General features: G+C 45.1%; 1 protein-coding gene across 2 annotated transcripts in view; it reads left to right on the forward strand.

The window, feature by feature from the left end:
- LOC146867160 (polyunsaturated fatty acid 5-lipoxygenase-like) overlaps nucleotides 1–19,718 on the forward strand; it is an 854,256-nt gene that overhangs the window by 93,303 nt on the left and 741,235 nt on the right. For both annotated transcript variants that reach the window (XM_085603708.1, XM_085603710.1), the window contains exon 3: nucleotides 3,663–3,744. In XM_085603708.1, the coding sequence (XP_085459834.1) occupies nucleotides 3,663–3,744 (82 nt within the window). The remainder of the gene's footprint in view (nucleotides 1–3,662; nucleotides 3,745–19,718) is intronic.

The raw sequence follows: 19,718 nt of genomic DNA on the forward strand, positions 1-19,718 counted from the left end.
AAAAATTGTAAATTGAGGGGACCCGCTATGTCTAAACCAAGTTTGTCCTGCAGTTGGAGGGAATTTCTACTGGGAGCAATAGAGCTTTACTCGTAACCTTGGTTGGGAACCAGCGTTCACAATGCTGTTTCCACAACGAACGGCCTTACAACGCGGTTGTTGAAACAACCGCATTGTTACCACCATGCCATTACATCGCAAGTCGTACCAACGACTTGCTGTAGGGGGCATGCAACACCAGGGAAAGTGTTTGATTATAAATCTATCACCTTCCCTGCTGTTGCACAAACTGGAGTAGGAATAGTAATTAATACTATTCCTAAGTCCAGCGCGCCCCCTACAGCAAGTCGTTGTTATGACTTGTGATGTAATGTCACGCGTGATAACAACGCAGTTGTTGTAACAACCACGTTGTAAAGCCATGCGTGGTGAATGTATGCGTTGTAACGTCATACATTTCCGGGGTTTAATCACATACCCCACAAGCAGAGCAATCCTCTAATTTGCTTTTATTAATGTTGTCCATTCCTGGAAATGATTAGTCTGCTATGCTTGTTGGTTAAACTCCTGCCTAAGTGACCTTTGTGTGCTATATCAGCAATATGTTCCCTCTGCCCTTCAGAAGGTACAATCTAATTTATAGATTAAAATGTATGCCTTTCTAAGTCAAAATTGATTTTTCTGCAAAGTAGTCTTCTAACTTTTTCAATGTTTTTTGGTATGCATCTAATCACAGTTCCACTCTTCTAATGAACAATAGGTTCTGGTAGGTCATCAAAACCTTTTTACCCTGAATACTGACACTGTGCGGTAAAATATGATGTTTGCGTGATTAACTGAGTTTTATCTCCCCCTATTGCAATAAGGTAGGTGTCAATCATTTGGATCCATCTCTCTCAAAGTAAATTAGGTTCCCCTACCTAACTGAGGAATTGTGTTTGTTGGTTCATGCTAGCAGCAGCCATAATGAAAGAATTAATTAAGGTTAGGGGAATTTCTCAAAAATGCCTCAAATACTGGAGTAATCTATAAGATTGGCAACTACTAAGGATAAAAACAGTTTTTCTAATTTGACTATAAATGTAAGGTAAGGCTGAAGAAAATACAATGCATTTAGTTTGTGCACACAATCTCCAGGCTTGTTTCTAAACTACTCTGATATGAGTTGGTAATTACAAGCTATGGAAAGAACTGCCTCACTAATTTGATCTAAAATATAAGATAAAGTTTAAACAACTACCATTAAACTTAGTTGTGCACTCTTCTTCGGTCTTGTTTCTATTTCATCTTTACTAAGACACGTGATTTGAAGTACTTGGAAAGCGACTAGTGAGGAAGCCCCTTCTAAATAGCTGTGGGAGGAGTCTCTATGAAGGAAATCTCTTCAACAATGCTGCTACAGTTGAGGAACTAGCTTGGTAGCAGCCTAGGTTGCCCCTGTGTATGATGCCTTGACAAAGAAACAGTTTGTTAAAAAATTGGCTTTGCTCCTGCTGCTCAAGGCTCCACCAAAGAGGTGAACTATCTGATTTTCACATCCACAATGTTCACGTTGACTCAATGAGTGCACAATAGGAGCACACTGGAGGGAGCGTATGAGAAGAGTGTAGCAACACAACAGCTCTGGAGAAATGAATCCCTTGCCGAGTCCCCAATTCTCAGCCCAACACCTACCATGAGGAATCCTGACTGACAGAATGTTACTGTTGGTGCACCGCCGGCCTGCTGCCATCACACATAACGCTGAGGAGATTGCATGTTTTACTGAAGGGGCACTGATCTCTGGCTGCAGCCACACATAACGCTGAAGAGATTGCATGTTCCACTGGCCACCGTTTAGTCGGAGTTCTCCCAGGAGCCATTTTAAGGAGTTCCTCAATACTACAATAAAATTAGTATAATAGAATTCCCAGTCCAAGGGTTTTTGCTTGTGAACCATCCACCTCCCAGTTTATTATAATAAGATATGAGGAATATGAAAACAGGGAATCACTGGATGAAGAAATTATGAAATCCCAGTAACCTCTAGAGACAACTCTTTATTACTACAGTGTATACAACATCCTCACTAAATTCAGCCAAAGGGAGTTCTTTTTGAAAGCTGAAAATGCACTATCACATTTCTCAGCTTTGGTATATGGGGAAGGTTTTGTTTGCTACCTCTAACCTTTACACCCCGGATAAGCGCTGAATATTGTTAATAGGCGGAATACCATGAAGTACTCACTGCAAGTATAGTTCACTCAGACAGGTGTCGGTCCACCTGCATTTGTCACACCTCATGAGACCTGAAGTCAGCAGAGAAAGTATCATTTCGGGTCACCTTCAGGAGCAGGCACGACGACACTACACTGCCCCAAATGCAGCATCCCATCTTCATTGCCAGTGAAGCAATTACTACTTCAACGCTAAAATTTAACAGATAAGATGATTTATTTTAAGTACTTGCATTGCAGAAATTACAGTGTTTTCAGTCTCGCCTCAAACTCTTGCTACTCTCCTCTCTGACTCACCAAAACTCAACTTTCTCAATGCCCTTCAAGGAGCTTTCCAGCTGGTTGTATCAAACAGGGGAAAAGGGAGAAGAGGAAAGAAATGGAACACAGGAGATAAGGGTAGGACGAGGATTATTACAACATATTAATTGGCCTTGGGCTGAATGGGTTAGGGGCACCTCTGTGCCGCAGTGGCCTGTTTTTCGCACTTGAATATCAGAGCCTGATCATCATACAAGACTCAAAGCACTGGTAGGGTGCACATAGCTCCTGAAGCTGTCTCAGGGAGTAGCACCCGATGTGAACCTTGCTTGCTGAGCTGAGCGGTCGTCTTACAAAAATTGGAGGGCAGTCAAGAATTTCCTTACTCGCTGGAGCTGAGCCATGAAGAAAACCGCTCACGGTGTCTACCAAGTTACACAGTAACAAACTCAAAGTAGATACGCTTAACCCACAAGTCAGAAGCTCGACCTTTTGAATTTGTGGCCATGAAAAAGCAGGAAGTGGAGTAGGGATTACCTAAATGGAAATATTAATAGCATAACTTTGTTAAGGAAATACATGAAAAGAAATAAGGGAAGAGATTGTGACCTGTGTTAGTTATGTTGCCATGGTATGACAAGAAAGGGGGAAATTTGAAGACCTGTTAGATGATTTGGAATCTTCAACAAGTGAGGGATGGGATAAGGAGAAAGATGCAAGGTTATTTAAAATGTTTACTTAGTTAGATGCTATCCTGGTGAATACTTAAAAAACAATGATGGGGATGAAGATTTACATTGAGATTTTTTGTCAGAGTTGTTATTTGAGAGAGTATCCAGCTTCGAACTTCACTGATAATCCATCCGATCAATTTTATATCCCCCAATGTTTAGTCGAAAATACCCAAGTCGATGGGGAATTCTTAAAACATTTTATTGAATGTTAAATTTCCATCCTCGTCTATGGAGATAAATAACGTTTTTGATTAACTCTCTCTTGCAAGTGAACCACAAAATAAAAGAACTTGTAGGCATTACAAATAATGTCCCTTACTTGTTTGAATATTTATTCAAAATGATCCAAAGGTATAAACAAATAAAATAAATTGTTTGCAATATGCACATTCATTGATTGTTAATGAGTGACCCAGTTATGCTAAAATCATGTTTTTCTTACTTTCTGCAGCCACGTTACCACAGAATGATCAAACTGAAATTCTACAGCAGTACAGACGCGAAGAAATTGAATATCGTCAAACTTTAATCAGGTTTGTTACATTCATCAATTATAAGTTGTGCGAATTTAAATGTTTATGTTGCTGAATGGAGTAACAGAACTTTGAATTCAAAAAGTTCCAACATCTTACATGGTCGAGCTTCTGCAACAAAATACTTCTCGAGATAGGGGAAATAGTATTCAGTGCACTTTTCTCAGTTTCATTTTATTTCGGTGTATGACATAAACCACAAAAACATCAATAATAAAACCATTTCCGAAATACATAAGCACTGACATTTTTAATCCAAAAACATGAACAAAAACTTTAGAAATGTGTAAAAGAATATTAGGATCTGCATTTGTCTGCAGCGTCTAGTGTACTAGTGCTTATATCATCACCCCCCCCTGCTTATCAGCAATTGGTTGCCCTGCACAAATATCAGTCCACACAAATTTTTTGGGAAAACTGTTTTGCTGCAGGTTTAGTTCCTACAAGAATTATGGTTAACTTACGGGCAATCCAAGGGCAGGCAGCGGTGACTAACCTAATATGCCCTGCCCTCCTGATGTGCCAAACTGCACCGTGGCCAACCTAATCTGTGCACTCATTTATGTGGGGATTATCCCCCTTACATACCATAGATCACCAGTCCATAACTTTACTCACGCCTTTTAGGGGCGGAGCGTTGCAAGGCCAGTCCCCGGTTGCTCAGGTTTACAACCACCTGAAGGGCACCAACGTTTTCATCCAGGGTCCTGCCGTAAAGACTCCTGGGGTTTGGCATAAGGCACCACTCTCTGCCCCTGAAAGGGTACCCCTTTCTACCAATCAGCCTCTAGCTCACCCTTTAACTCCACCAATGCCCACGATGTGGCCACCGTCATATCCGGGGCCCTCCCACCCTGGCATGCTCCATAACCACCTGCAACCTGCCGTTAGTCCTTCTAGGTAGACCATTTCCTTATCTACCTCTGACAGGTGTGCCCCGTCCCTATCGGGGTACCATGTAAGTTACACAAAAGAAGCCACACCTAATTTACCCAGGCCTTCTTATTTCATATTGAATTTGAGTTGAACCATGCCCTCCTGCTTGGTGGACTTGTCCATTGCTTCATTTTCATATCTGTCTGAATGTGATGGCCTCCCTGGAAGGGGGATCTACTGTTTTTTTCTTTAACCGCTGCTTTATTACCCTACAAGTTATTGCAGGCTCCATAACCTCCTGCAACATGCAGTTACCATCCTTCCAGTTGGACCATTTCCCTATTTACCTCTGATAGGTGTGCCCCATCCCTATCGGGTACCGTGTGGTGTTTGCAAAAAAGAGGCCACGTTGAATTTACCAAGACCTTCTATTTGATTTGAATTTGAGTTGAACCAAGCCCTGATGCTTGGTGGGCTTGTACATGGCTTTATTCACCCTTTTGTATGGCTGTTTGATGGCCTCCCCGGACGTTGGGAACTACTGTTCTCTTCTTTAACCGCAGCCTTGCTTACCCTGCAAGTTATTGTTTGGGGCCAACCAATGCCCTTATCTCGAACCACTGTCCTCCAATTGTATGGGAGTGCAGTGCCAGAAGGAGATAGGACCCCAAAACTATTAAAAAATGAATCCTCTTCTCGAAACCACAGTCCTGTGTGATATAATCCTTTATGCCCCATGTGCAAGGATATGCATTTACATTTGGGGGTTGATTAAGCCATTGTTCACCCACCCACTACTTGACAAGTTCCAAATTTGAGATCAAACTGATAACCAACTGCTGCCCCAGCAAGTGAATTATGGATCCCCTGGAGGGGGGTTATTGGGCTAGGACTGGGTGGAATCTTGTGACCGATGGAACCCTTGTCCCAGCCTGAACTTGCATCGTGGCATGGCCCTCTCACCCATCTGCAACATATGACAATTATCAAATGTAAGCTTTGTCGTGCCTTCCTAGGATGCCAGGTGGACCTCCCCACCTAACCAAGACATAGGTTAACCTAATCACAGAGGTGTGGGTCCGGAGGTCCCCTAAGGGTACTCCAAATATTCTGCTACATCTCATTTCCTTCTTGCCTGCACCACCTGTCAGTCTGACTGCGATCTTCAGATGCTGTGTCGCCATGCTGTTGACCACACAAAGCATGTATGGCCCATAGCCAGCTTTTATTGCAGGTATCCCAGGTGTCACAAAAGATGCCAATGCTTTTGGATTGTGAGGACATGGAGTAAATTATATCAGCATATTTACCTTCACTTTCTTAGATAGGAGGGCAGTAAATGCTCTGGAATTGTCAGCATTTATGCTCCAAACCCATATTTCTTGACACAATTGGAGCCAGGCACACATACTGGCATAATAAACTAACGCAACCCACCTGGCAGAATGGCCGCTGTGAGATTTTGATGTGATCCCCATACTCTCATGTTTACCCAGTGCATATCTTCTATAGGACTAGCACCCACTCTATTTACACAGATTCCTGCAATGTACTCTTTTGCCCCTGAATGGGCAAATATAACGCCTGTAACATTGCGAATCCCACCACCCTAATATCATGCTGAGATCCGAGATGGGGGTGGTCTTTACCCTAGGTTCTGCTTTATTACATGGCCTGATTGCCTGCAGGCACCCCCCTCCTCTGACAGCGATCATAGATGCTGTGTCGCCTGCTAAATGTCCCCACCCTGGCGCAAGTCTTCCAGTTTCATAATTTTGCTAAAGGATACCATAATGCAGACCATGGATGGAAAAGCTTTGGGATGATTGACATGAGAACAATCTACAGATACCTGCCCTTTCTTGGATAATGGCAATGCCCAATGTGATTTAATAGTTGTGACCAATTGTGCTCAAACCACGTGTTTCCCAGCTTGGAACCACAGCACTCATTTTAAGTATCAAACTTACGCAACCCGCCTGGCTGCAAGGGCGATAAGGTGAGCGAAAATTAGCTTAACTCAAGCAACCAGTAACCGCACTGGTTACGGAGTGCACATTTTCTTCAGAAATAACCAGGCATTTGCACAGACAGTTCTATAGATAAAGCTATTGTGAACAACTTATTGGTGTCAAATCTAGTTCCAGTGAATGTTTGTCTGTTGTGCATCTGCCAGTATGTAAAGCGAGCGAAAATGTGCTTAGCTGAAGCGACCTGTAACACGCACTGGTATACGGAGTGCACATGTTCTGCTGAGTCACTTGACACTTGGATGTTCAGGTGTATTGATAAGCTATGGCGAACAATTACTAGTGTCAAGTCCGGCTCCTGTGAATATTTGTCTGTTGTGCCTCTGCCCATAAGACCTTGATTTGTTTTGGATGGGTTGAAATGATTGTTTTTATTACACTTTATCTCTGGAATTAATTGCCCACCAACAGGTTCGAAGTTCTGCAGTGTTCTCGGCTTACCTTCTGGTAATATTGTAATTACCAATACCAAATATTTTACTCAGCATAAGCCTGACAGTCTTGCGGTCAATGCCATCGCCTGTCCTATGCCCTTTGGAATCACCATCTAACCTCGCGCAGAGGTCATTTGGCTAAAAGCCTGGTAGGACCAGGAAATGCTATTTAACCCTCATATCCTCTGCACATTCGGCAAGCACTACTCACTGTTGTAGGTATCTTAGTACGTGAGCAATCCACTGGCCACATCTTGGCACCAGCTATTCATCCCACATAAAGGCTCACCTTCGTAGAACGTGTGTGAAAATGTCTTGCTAGAGTAGACACAAAAGACTATTATACGTTTGTGACTATCCTCGCCAGGCTACATGACTGCCCAGCTTCTGGCGCTTAATTACAGTGGCCTTGTGCAATGTGTGTCTTTGTTTAATTGCAATACATCCAATAATTCCTTAAAGGAATTTCCCCTGTGGAGTTGAATCCTGTGCTGTTCAGCTGACAATCCTCAAAGGCAGAGTAACTGTTAACAGTATGGGTGGAGCGTAGACACTATGTCACAATCTAAGAGTTGCAGTTTCATGTTTTGGCGCAGCCTCATTTTGTGTGAATCCTACTGGACCCCTATGCCTCACTGTGCATGACCTAGGTACTTAGTAGAGCTGACCTAGTGTCAGGAGTCCGCTGACGACAGGAGAACTGGTTGGCCTCCCGGCGCAAGTAATGGCAGATTGTTACCTTACATGCAAGCAGGGGTGGAGCCCTTTAAGGAATCTTCTTCGGAGGACTCTCCGGAGGCGTGGCCTGTGACGTCTTCATCGTCCATCCAATCGAGTGTGAGCGCGGTCGGAACAAGAGAGGCAAGCCCCTGCACGAATGCGGAAGAGGAATCCCAGCCGAGAGCAGAGTCAGAGGCGTGGAGGTTGGAGAACCCGACGAGCGGAGAGGAACCGAGAGAGGAAGCGCTGTCCTTGAAGAAGACATGAAGCCAGGAGGCCAACGAGACCGTGCTCTGCCCCGCCACCCTCCAGGAGGAGGGTGGCTTGACAAGGTACGGGTGAAGCTGCAAAGGTTTCCAGGGCAAGGGTAGGGGGAGGTGACAAACGAGAGGGAGGTCATGATGGGGATCGCACGGTGTCGGCGTTTGTGGTGGTGACTCATCCCTCACTCCCCACTTCCTTTTATGAGGAATGAAGTCGCTTCCCCACTGACCATATTTTCATTTCTTTTGCCTTCTGGGTTTTTGGCCGTGTTAACCGAGACAAGCTTTGGAGACAATACTCCCGGTACCTGAAGCACAGACTGGTGAAGAAACCAGGACGGCCTTACATTCCTCGTTTTCCTGGTGACAAGGGGACAATTCCCAGAAAGCCCCAACAAAAGGAGGATCTGAGTACATAAGAGACTGATTGCAAAGTCAAATAAAGATTTGTTTTCCCTTCCACCTTGGTATCTTTATGCCTAGTATCGTTCTGGACAGTAACCCGTCACACCTAGGTACTTAGGACAGCTGACCTGAAACACTTGCATGTGACTCAAGTCAACAACTAGCAACAATTGGACGTGCTGTTGCTTAGTGAAGATTTCAAACAATCACACCCTCCTCTAAAGAGATATCTAACAAGGATCTTGTTATCCTGGGCAATAGTCTAATTTTGCTTGTTCCTTTATTTTGACATATTAGGGCATCTGAAATACTTTTGGTCAAGATATCCGCTGTATAAAACGTTCTCTTGTGTTTGATTTATTAAACTAATGTTGTCCATCGACCATAACAACGAACAACCCAGAGCACCCAGCGGGTTCCTTATGTTAACTGACTTGACAGGGAACGATGTGAGCAGGTGCTGACATTAATGGGGGAATGTTATGGTTGCAACTTGAAATGTTTGCCTCCAAATCTGCCTCCCCTGCTCCTGACCTGGGAACACTTTGCATGGAGGTAACAGCCCCTCAGCCTCTGAAACGCAAATGAGATCAGCTGGCTGAAGCTGCAACTAAAATGCATTACAATTGTTTGCCCAGGCCTGTTGAAAGTTTACATACCTGACCCATCCCATTGCACACCAGAAATGATGTCACAGAGGCGCCGGACATAGGCGGGACTCCCGTAGGAAGGGGGTCCTGGCAGCTGGTCCACGGGGATGTGCTTAATGTGGCACTAAGGGGTCCACCCTCTTACAGGGCCCACTGCGTGTGCCACAGGGAGCTGCAGATCATCAGTGCATAATTAATCCTACTAGAACATTGCTTCATTCGTAACCTGACATTTTTTCTCCAAGTTTTAAAGATAAAGTCAAGAACTTCCCAGAGCGTCCAAAATCAAAGGTAACACTATTAAGAGTACTGAAAGAGGTGGTGGACAGGGACCAACATTTCTTTCCCTTGAGACAGGAATCTATTTCTTTCGCATTGTGAAGAAAAAAAATGACAAGAAATATGTAAACTTGATGTTAGTCTGACTGGACGTTATGTCGCAAGTATGATAGTTATGTAAGTGCATAGGACACCTGTACCATTGGAAAGAAAACATATGAGAAATAATACATAGCCTAAATCTTGTTAGTAAGTGTCAGCCCTGCAAGTCTCTGCTCACCCTATGCTGTGCTAAGAAGGCTGCCGGAAACAATTTCTTGTCATCATTAAAGATCTTCAATAAACAGTACAGTATAGTTCCAGTGAAACATCCTCACATATTCGCGGGATCACTAAGAAGCTTAGGGGATAAACAGCCTAGTTCCAGTTGAGCATCTCTCATGTATTCTGATTAGACATCCTGGGCCAAACATCTGAAGGAAGAGAGAAGTTCAAGATTAGCAACTGAAGGACACCATAGGGTTGCATCACATGAAAATCCATTACACAAATGTTGAATGTTCAATTTAATTCTCCAAAGAATACAAGCCCACCTAATCATGAATAGAAAAATAAAGAACTAATAGAGGTAAGCCAGGCAAAATCCAGAGAAATCTATTCTCCTTCTCTGGCTTTCTCAATAATATTTACAAAATTCCAGACCTCTGCACTATACATGGCTGTAGGTACACACTTAATTTTAAAAGGTTGCTAGCATTTGGGCCAAAGACTTGAGCCCAAGCCCAAACTTAAACAATTCTCTCAAAGTCTACATGGTGATCCAATGTTAGAAATTGGGCTCTAGTTGGCAGAGGCATGCACCCCGTCCAAGTAGGGACCACAATCCTAGCTAGGGTAAGCTAGATACACACTTTAAAATTAACCTGTGCTCACCCTCTGGTAGCTTGGCAAAGAGCAGGCAGGCTTAACTTAAGTAGCAGTGTGTAAAGTATTTGTGCAACACACACAGTAACACATGAAAACACCACATAAACCCTCCACACAGGTTTTGAAAAATAGAGGATATTGTAATGAGAAAATCAAGACCAAAACAACAAAAGTCCAATAAGTAGAACCAGAGATATGAATTTGTAAAGAATGAATGAAAAGTAGTGTTAGAAATCAATAGCGTTAAAGGTTACTTGAGGTCGCAGTAGACTGAGATAAATCCAAAGTTCAGGCTGACTGTGATGGAGGGCAGGCGAGCTACAGGACTCAGACAGGTCCCACTGCCAAAGTATCTTGGATGGGGAAAGCGTCGAAGACTGGATGCAAGGAGTCGAGGAGGCACTGCATCATCGTTGATCCCGTGGATGGAGGCTAAGCATGGGCTTCGATCCACACAGTCAATAAAGGCTTTTACGTCAAACCCCTTTATGATGGAGGCACTGCGTTGTCGTCAAGCCACGCTGTTCCTCATCGCCGAGCCATGAAGTGCATCGAGGCGATGCCGTCGATTGGTTCCTGTATTGAAGTGCAATGCGTCAGTTCCAATTGGCGCAAAGTCAGCACTGCATCTATTTTGACGGTTCTTAACCGCAGAGATCCCCTTTCAAGGACCCAGGACTGGATTGGCACTACTACTTGGCAGGACAGGACTCATACATGGCAAGGTCACAGTGCTGCTGAAGAGTTGAAGGAAGTCTTGGATGGCTCTGAGATTTCATATTAGGGGGCAAGACAACAGGACCTTGTAGTCACTCTGGGTACAAGTGAGTTGGTTCTAGTACTTGTACTCAGCAGAGCTGAGAACAGAAAACAGCAAGCAGTTCCTTCATAGCAGCAGTCCGGCAAAGTGGCAATCATTGTGGCACAGCATTCTTTACTTCTGGCAAAGTTCTTCACAGGTCCAATAGTGTACTGTCTTGGCAGGTTTAGAGCCCCAGTAGTTCTACCCAAATGTGCCTTTGATGTAGGGGTGACTTCAAAGCAAGCCATTGAAGGGCACAGATCCCTTCCGTCCCAGCTCTGTATACCAGGATATCTGTAGGGGGTAATCAGCCCTTTGTGTGGGTCATAGGACACGGCCTATTCAGATTTAAGTGTCGGCTCTCCCACCCTGTTCATGCCCAGGAAGAGCTATCAGAATGTAGATCAATGCAAATTAGTTCTCTATCACACACGCTTTCTGTGTTTGTGCCTGCCTAGAGGGAATGCACAAAGTGTAGCTGTCACCCACCACAGATGTCTATTGGAGACAGGCTGCAAGGCACACAGAGTAGTAAGAGCAGAGAAGTGCCCAATTTCGAAAAGTGGTACTTCTGAAATAGTAATGTTAAATCCATCATTACCAGTAAAGAGGATTTATCATTACCATTCCAAAGAGATAAAACATGATGCAGCTACTCCTTTCTTATCAGGAATTGCTGCTTTAAAGTGTTTTAAGAAATTCCCAATGCTAGCCCATGAGAGGAGTAGTCCTCATAGTGGTAAAAAATGAATGTAGCTGTTTGTCACTCCCAGGACCTGTAAAACATAAAGGTACATATCGTATCTTTTAGTTATGCAGCTCCCTGCCATTAGGACTATCTAGAACCCACCTTAGGGATGATGTGTAATAAAAGGAGAGTTTAAGGCTTGGCAAGTAATTTTAAGTGGCAAGTTGAAGTGGCAGTACACTGCACACACAGGCCTTGCAATGGCAGGCCTGAGACAGGTTTGAAAGGCTACTTGTGTAGGTGGCACAACCAGTGCTGCAAGCCCACTAGCGGCATTTAGATTACAGGCCCTGGGTATAGGATACACCACTTTACAAGGGACTTATAGGTAAACTAAATAACTTAATATGCCAATCAGGATTATACCACTGTCACCATGTTTAGGGTTGAAGCACATGCACTTTATCACTGGTCAGCAGTGGTAAAGTGCTCTGAGTCCTAAGGCCAACAAAAAATTCATCAAAAAGTGCAGGTAAGCAGGCAAAACATTTGGGGGAAGACCACCCTAAATATGACAGGTCTAACACGTGTCCCCCCAGCTGAAAGGGGGAGACCTAACCAACCTTTAGGGAGTTCTCACCACTAAGGTGGAACAACCTGGATAGACCTTAAGCAGTTGCATGGTCTAGCCCTGGTCTGTGTTCGACCCTGAAGTCCATACACTGTAGGGAAATGGACCACCTCAACAATTTTGGATTCTCACTCCATATTTGCATGAGCCACCTGAGGGGCCTGTGGTCAGACTGAATCAGGAAGTGAGTACCAAACAGGTATGGCCCCAACCTCTCCTGGAGATGAAGGCTATAAGCTGCTCCATTGAGCTGTTGTAACACTGTCCCTATGCCATATTCTTAGGCATCTGTCTGAGTGATAAATACCTTGGAGAAATCAGAGGCCTTGAGCACAGGGACAGTGCACATGGCTTGCTTCAGGGAGTCAAATGCAGTTTGGCACACCTTTGTCCAAATCACATTTCTGGGCTGTTTCTTAGAGGTCAGCTCTGTCAAGGAGTCCACAATGCTGCCATATCTCTTGACAAACCTCCTGCAGTATCCAGTGAGGCCCGAGAATGCTCTGACCTCATTCTGGGTTTTGGGGGCTCCCAGGCCATGAAAGTCTCTGTCTTAGCCTGGAGGGGCTGCCACTTACCCCTGCCCACCAGGTGTCCCTAGTACACCACAACCCCCTGCCCTATTTGGCACTTACTGGTCTTGATAGTCAGACCTGCCTATTGCAGAGCCAGAAGCACTTCCTGGAGGTAAAAAAGGTGGTCCTTCCAACTGCTACTGAAGACATCTCTGTCTTCCAGTTAGACAGCTGAGAGGGCCTCCATATCAGCAAGTACCTGGTTCACCAACCTCTGGAAGATGGCATGGGCATTCTTGAGTCCAGAGGGCATCACAAAAATGTGTAATGGCCCTGTGGAGTAGAGAAGGCTGACCTCTCCTTAGACCTTCTGTTAGGGCTGATGTAAGATCAGATGCAAGGCCTTACCCTTCTACTCAGTTACCTCATAAGGACCAATCCAATGGTCCTGGAGGGCCCAGGGTTCCCACACATTCATAATATACACTATCTACCCAGGCTACAACTCCACAGTGGTAGAACGTTGTTCATACCACTCTTTCATCACAGCCTAACTGGCTTGTAAGTTGTCAGAAGTTTAATTCCAAAATGTAGCCATTTGGCTTCTGAAGGCCAGCATGTAGCTTACTACATCCTGGGAAATCTTCCTGGGAGCTTGCTCCCACCCCTCCTTCACCAAACTCGGAGGTCCTCTAACGGGGTACCAGTACAGAACCTAAAAAGTGCTAAAGCCCACTCCCTTCTGTGGTACCTCCCTGTAGGCAAACAGGCATAGTAAGAGGATGTCCCACTTATTCTTCAGGGCCTCAGGTAGTCCTCAAATCATGCCCTTCAGGGTAGTGTTGAATCTCTCAACAAGCCCAGTTGTTTTTGGTTGGTAAGGAGTAGAGAACTTGTATGTTCCTCCAGAGGCGTAGCTAGAGCTTGTGGCGCTCGGGGCTATCCCTCAGATTGCCGCCCCTGGGGAGGGGGCGGTTGCTGGGGAAAAAGGACGGCGAGCACTTAAAAGAGGTCCGAGAGACACGTAGTATCGCCGCTAATAGTTACCTCGATCATGCAAGTTACATGCACATACATGACACGGTCCAAGGCTACACAGTTGAATACACCAGTGACTGGCAGTACAAAAGAGAAGACACAGGCTGCATGATCTATCTGGGGAAAACCGCATGTGACATCCATCAGAGAGCTGCGTGAATAATTACCTGGTAATCCCCTCAGCACAATGCAAACATGCACATACATGACACTGTTCAGGGATCCATCATCTACAGCTGACATTAAATGACCATTCGTCATGGTCCCCCCATTACAGCAGTGCACTTTGTGATCTGCATGGTACATGTTCTTTGCAGCAGGCACATTAACACTCTGTGCTACCTTTCCAGGAGTCAACCCTTCCACTAGACAAAACTCCGATCTCTCTCTAGGAAGAACATTAACCACCAAAATTATCAGGACATTTTTATTGCTTCTGAAAATTGCTGGAGGCCAGGAAGGAGGCAGCAAGTTTTTTTTAAACCATAATATACTTGCAAACACTACACACCCACCCGAAATAGGTGCCCAGTACGGTCACACCGTTTGCATCGCCCTAACCTGCTCAAGGTTCATGTGACCTCAGTGACAGAGTCACAGCGACTAGATCACTGTTGCTCTAGGGTTTGCTGCTTTGTAGGCCTGCCCATAAGACTGGAGATGAACTTCAGTATAGATTGTGGTGGACAGGCCTTCAAGGTTAACTCTCAATTGACACCACTAGGGTACACCTGCTTGTGCCAAGACATCAAACCGTCTAAGGTCTAGTGGGGCCTTCTAAGGTCTAGCATGGGAATGTGCTCCCTCAGTAGAGTGGTCTGGTGGACTGGTCATGAAGGCTGAACCTGGTTCCTCAGTTCCAAATTCGACAGCTCTGGCCATAGTGCCACATCCTCTCCACCACTGAACACCATACTTCCCCACTGAGAGAAACTCGCACTGCCTTCAGCTATAACCTAATTGTGCCCGCTATAAACACTTGGATGTGGCTCAATTCAAATGATGCACTTGATAAGAGTAATATGCTGCCTAAAAAAAAAATTAAAAGCAACCACTCATAGGGAATGCAAGATTAAGTAAAGCATGTGAAATGTAAGCAGAAACAACATGGTTACCTTAATGATCTCTCACTCACTATTCAGAAATCAGCGAGTGGTTTTACCTGAAAAGTTAAGGACATGACTAGAGGGCCCAGAAGGGAACCGTTTCAATGTCCATTGCTTATATCCTTACAAAACGTAAGCAGTATGGTTTAAAAAGACCACATCCATAAACAGAGAGCCATGGTACACATTTTGTTTTCCAATCCACCCATCAACCAGGTATTGCAGTACCTCCAGGAATGGTACACTTTCCCACCTGGGAACAACAATGCTGTTCAAAGAAAGACGAGAAAACAAAAGTAGCGCTTCACTGGCAAACTCTGTAAAGTGATGCTGATGTATTTGGATGTAAATAAAACCAATCTGGCCACTTTGCAACCACACTGTCTTGCTTTATTTATTTATGTATTTATTTTTCATATTTAAAACCTTCTATTTCTCTCCATCCCGCTGCACTTTGGAATAGAAAAATGTCAGAAAAAGAGCAATTCTCACAAGAGTGTTTTTCTTTTTTGGATCCATTTCACAGGGAAGCAGCTAAATGAAAGAAGGAAAGAGAGGTTGTGAACCGTTTCTTCAAGTCACGGTTTTCAGTAACTGAGGAGCAAGACAGAAAGCGAGGGAATAATAGGAAGAGAGGGGGGGACAGCTGCCAGCACAAAAAAGAAGAGGACATTGCCCGAGTCCTATTCCTTCTCTGCCCGTCCCGGAACGTCCACGAAAGCAAGCCTTATCTGAATGCCTTTTTACGCCCCCAAAATAGTGCCGCCTGTGGCGGACCGCCCCCACCGCCCCACCCTAGCTACGCCACTGTGTTCCTCTAACTCCTTCCACTGTGACTGCATGTATACAGACATGAGATTTGTATCCTAGTCACACACAACTTCCTTGAGGAAACCCACTCCGATACAAATCCCCAACAGGACCCTTGCCACTGCAGATGCAGGCATGTTCCTTAGAGGAATTGTGTCTTGGTACCTAGAGGCATGAGCCACCAGAACCAGAATAAACCTGTTGACTGATGGAGTCTGGGGATGCACTGGGCCAACAATGTCAATGCCTACCCGCTTAAATGGTGTGCCAATGGCAGGCAAGGGATTAAGAGGGGCTTTCAGCCTCTGCCTTGTCTTCCTACTGGCCTGGCAGATTACACAAGTCCTGCAGAATGCTTCTGAGGAATTATTGATCCTGAGCCAATAAAAGTCTGGGACTAGCCTTGCATAGGTCTTGTCTTGGCCCAAGTGTCCTGCAAGGGAAATCTAGCGGGATAGCTTCCATACGAAGGTCCTGTAAGATTGGGGGACCACCAGGGCCCTTGTTGTCACACGCATAGGAGCGTGTGACAACACTGAAAAGGAGGTTGTCCTCTTAGTAAATGTGATAACTCCCAGAGACATCACCTGTTGCCTGTGCTTCGGCTTGTTTCCTCAAGAGTTGGACACTCCCTCTGTACCCTCCAGAACTCCTCCTTAGTGGATCCTCCTTCTACATGCCACCAAGCAGGTATAGCTAGGTCACCAAGGGAAGCAATGCTCTCCTCATGGAGACTCTGAGGCGGCCACCGCAGGTACCCCATCCACCTCACTGGGAAGACACTCAGGGACTGGTGTTCCACAACATCTGTCTTTCTGCTTGTGAGCAGCTGGCCTGACCATTTTTCGAGACACCAGTAATTTTGAACTCCCATCCTGGGCAGCCATGGACCTTGTCGTTGCACAGATCCAATAAGGAAACCCCAACATCTCCACATGAGCTTTCAACTCTACTTCCTTCCAGATAGTGTGCTCAAGGTCATCACCCAACAAACGTTCCACAGACATAGCAGGACTCACAGCAACCATCAGAAGACCTGTAACTTCCCCCTACTCAAGGGAAACAAAGGCCACTGGGTAGTGACCCTCTCTGTTGTCAGCCACCACAACTTGGTGGACTTCATTTGGCATCACCCGCTCTGTGGGCATCTGCTGACTCCTTACCATAGTCATGCTAGTACCTGTATACCTCAGAGTCTCCACACCTTTCCCATTGATGGTGAACAACTGCCTATACTTAGTAGTATTTGATGACACATGGCTCTTTGGAACCCTCTCACCGCCACCCAGGGACACTAAAGTAAACCTACTAACTCATCCCCCCCATTAACTGGGACAAACTCCTCCCCCAGCACTACACTAGCCACCCCTGGGTTCTTTCCTCCAGTGGGAAGAGGTGCTATTTTTGTACGATTGGGATCCCCTTGTAGTGTCCTTACTTGTAGCACTCGTAGCACTTGATGGGCTTGGCCTGCTGACCTTTGTGAGGATAGTTTTGCTTCTGGTGGCCAGATTGGGAATGCAAACCAGACCCTTAACCCTGTGAGTTATTTTGGGGCCTTTAGAGAACTTTGTATTTTTATCTCCTCCCTCCTTCTTCAGGTGAGGAACCCTGACCACCCTTTTGGGTCTCCCTCCCAGGGCCTTCTTGGACACTCTGGTGCAGACCCAGATGTCCACCTCCTCAGCAAGTTTCCTAGGGTCAGTTAACTGGCTATCAACTAGGCGTTGGCACTGCTCTGGAAAACAAATATCAAGCTTGTGCTCCTTCAAAATCAATTTGCACAGACGTGCATAGTCATCAACCTTGCTGCCCATCGCCCAGCCCTTCAGGCTGTTTGTGATGAGATTGTGTGGCTGCACCTGCATCTGAACCTATACGTCTCAAGGTTTAGTCCAAACTTGCTGACTAAGATGGCCTTCATTAAAGCGTAGCATGTCTGGTCCTCTACCTATGTGGAAGGAGGGTGTCCCTCCCCACCGTGGGCATATACCTCCATAGATGACGACTCCAGAACTCCTCTGGAACCTTGTGCACTCTTTGACCAACTTCATAGACTGCATAACCATTTGTCTATGTCATCCCCCACCACATAACTGGGCAACAAATCCTTGGGTATCCTGACTCTGGACTCACCAGTGGACACTGCAGGTATGCTGCCGCCATTGCGGCTACTGGACCCCTCTCCTAGGGCTCTGATGTCCAGTTTTCCCATCGTGAGCTCAGGGGCCATTTCTCTTTCTTTCATTGCCAGCCTTTTCTCCAATTTTAGTTTCCTCTCCTCCTTCCTGTCTGTCTGCTCCTCTGGGGAATGGTTCATTAAAGACACACTGCTGCCTAGTCTGATGCAGACTTCAGTCGTGGGAGGATGTTATCCTCCACATCAGTAGGTTGCATGGCAAGACCTCCTGACAGGTTCTGCTCCTCAGCTTCCGACCCCACCTCCTTCTCCTCTGTGTTTGTCTGGTGGGCTGCTGCCCATGCTTTTAGGGGTTTCTGAAGCTTTGCCTTTTTGGTGCTTCCCTTTGTGAATACCCTTCTCTATTGGCAGAACCTGTTGAGCTGTGCCACTATATCGTTTTCCAGATTAGCCAGCTCAATTTCCATATTGAAGGGGGATGGAATAATACTGCCTCACATCACAGCACAGGTCGCCCCTTAGCATTATGGCATATACAGTACTATATTTATGCTTACTTGAGTATTAGCTGTAGTTTTTGGCAAGAGTTGGTGCAGATGGTGCTGTTCATCTCTAGACGCTTGTTTCTGGAATTTATCCTTCATCATTAGAGATCAAAAAATAGAATTATATCAGCGGTTTCTGAGAATGCTGCCACAGTCTTCTCAGGTCTCAGTACCTCTTATTGGCACACAAATGCATATCCAAACGCTTGTCAGCTCACTGGCACAGGGTAGCCTGTTTAAACAGAAGAGGGATGGGAGCATATTTTATTTAGTAAAACTGGATGATTCTGAAACAATGTCTTTGGGTGACATCATGGGCAATTTTGAACTAAGACATTTGGTGAAGCATCCTTCCTACCCATATAGCAGGGCATACACTGGATGGTTTATTTACAAATAATCTTACTTTGAATATGATTAAATGGAAGATGGGTCTCTATCCTGGCATTATTAAAAAAAATCAATCTAGATCTGCTAGAACCGGGCAGCTATAGACTTATTTCCAGACTTCCATTTCCCTCAAAAGTTCAAGAGAAGGATTTAAATTTAGAATTAACTACCTTTATAAATGCCAATAAACTACGGGGCTCAATTCAATTCGGTTTTCGAGAAGCACATAGCACAGAGACTGCCTTGATCATGGCCTCTGAAGAATTAAGATCTATTTTAGACACAGGAGGGAAGTCCGTACTGATCTTATTGGATCTTTCAGCGGCCTCTGATATGGTCAACCATATGATCTTTATTATTCGACTATCAGAGTCAGGAATTAAAGACATAGCTCTCAAACTACTCAAATCCTTCTTTCAGATAGGGTGCAATTTGTGGAGAGGGGAGCATACTCCTCAGATCAATTCAGGCTGCCATGTGGTGTGCAGCAGGGCTCATCGTTGAGCCCTACCTTTTTTATCTGTATGTCACCAACTCTAACATTTGCGTGCACATGCAGTTAACTCTCCCTGTAATTAACCCTTAGTTAATCCCACCCTTTATCTTAATAAAACTGTGCTACTCTGAATAGGATAATAATCCCCCTTGCCTACCACTAAAAACTCAAGCTAAAATGAGTGCTCGTATAGGCAGAACGTAATGCAACAATTATCCCGAGCTGATAT

Source organism: Triturus cristatus, chromosome 1_2 (genome assembly GCF_964204655.1).
Source record: "Triturus cristatus chromosome 1_2, aTriCri1.1, whole genome shotgun sequence".
Taxonomy (NCBI): domain Eukaryota; kingdom Metazoa; phylum Chordata; class Amphibia; order Caudata; family Salamandridae; genus Triturus; species Triturus cristatus.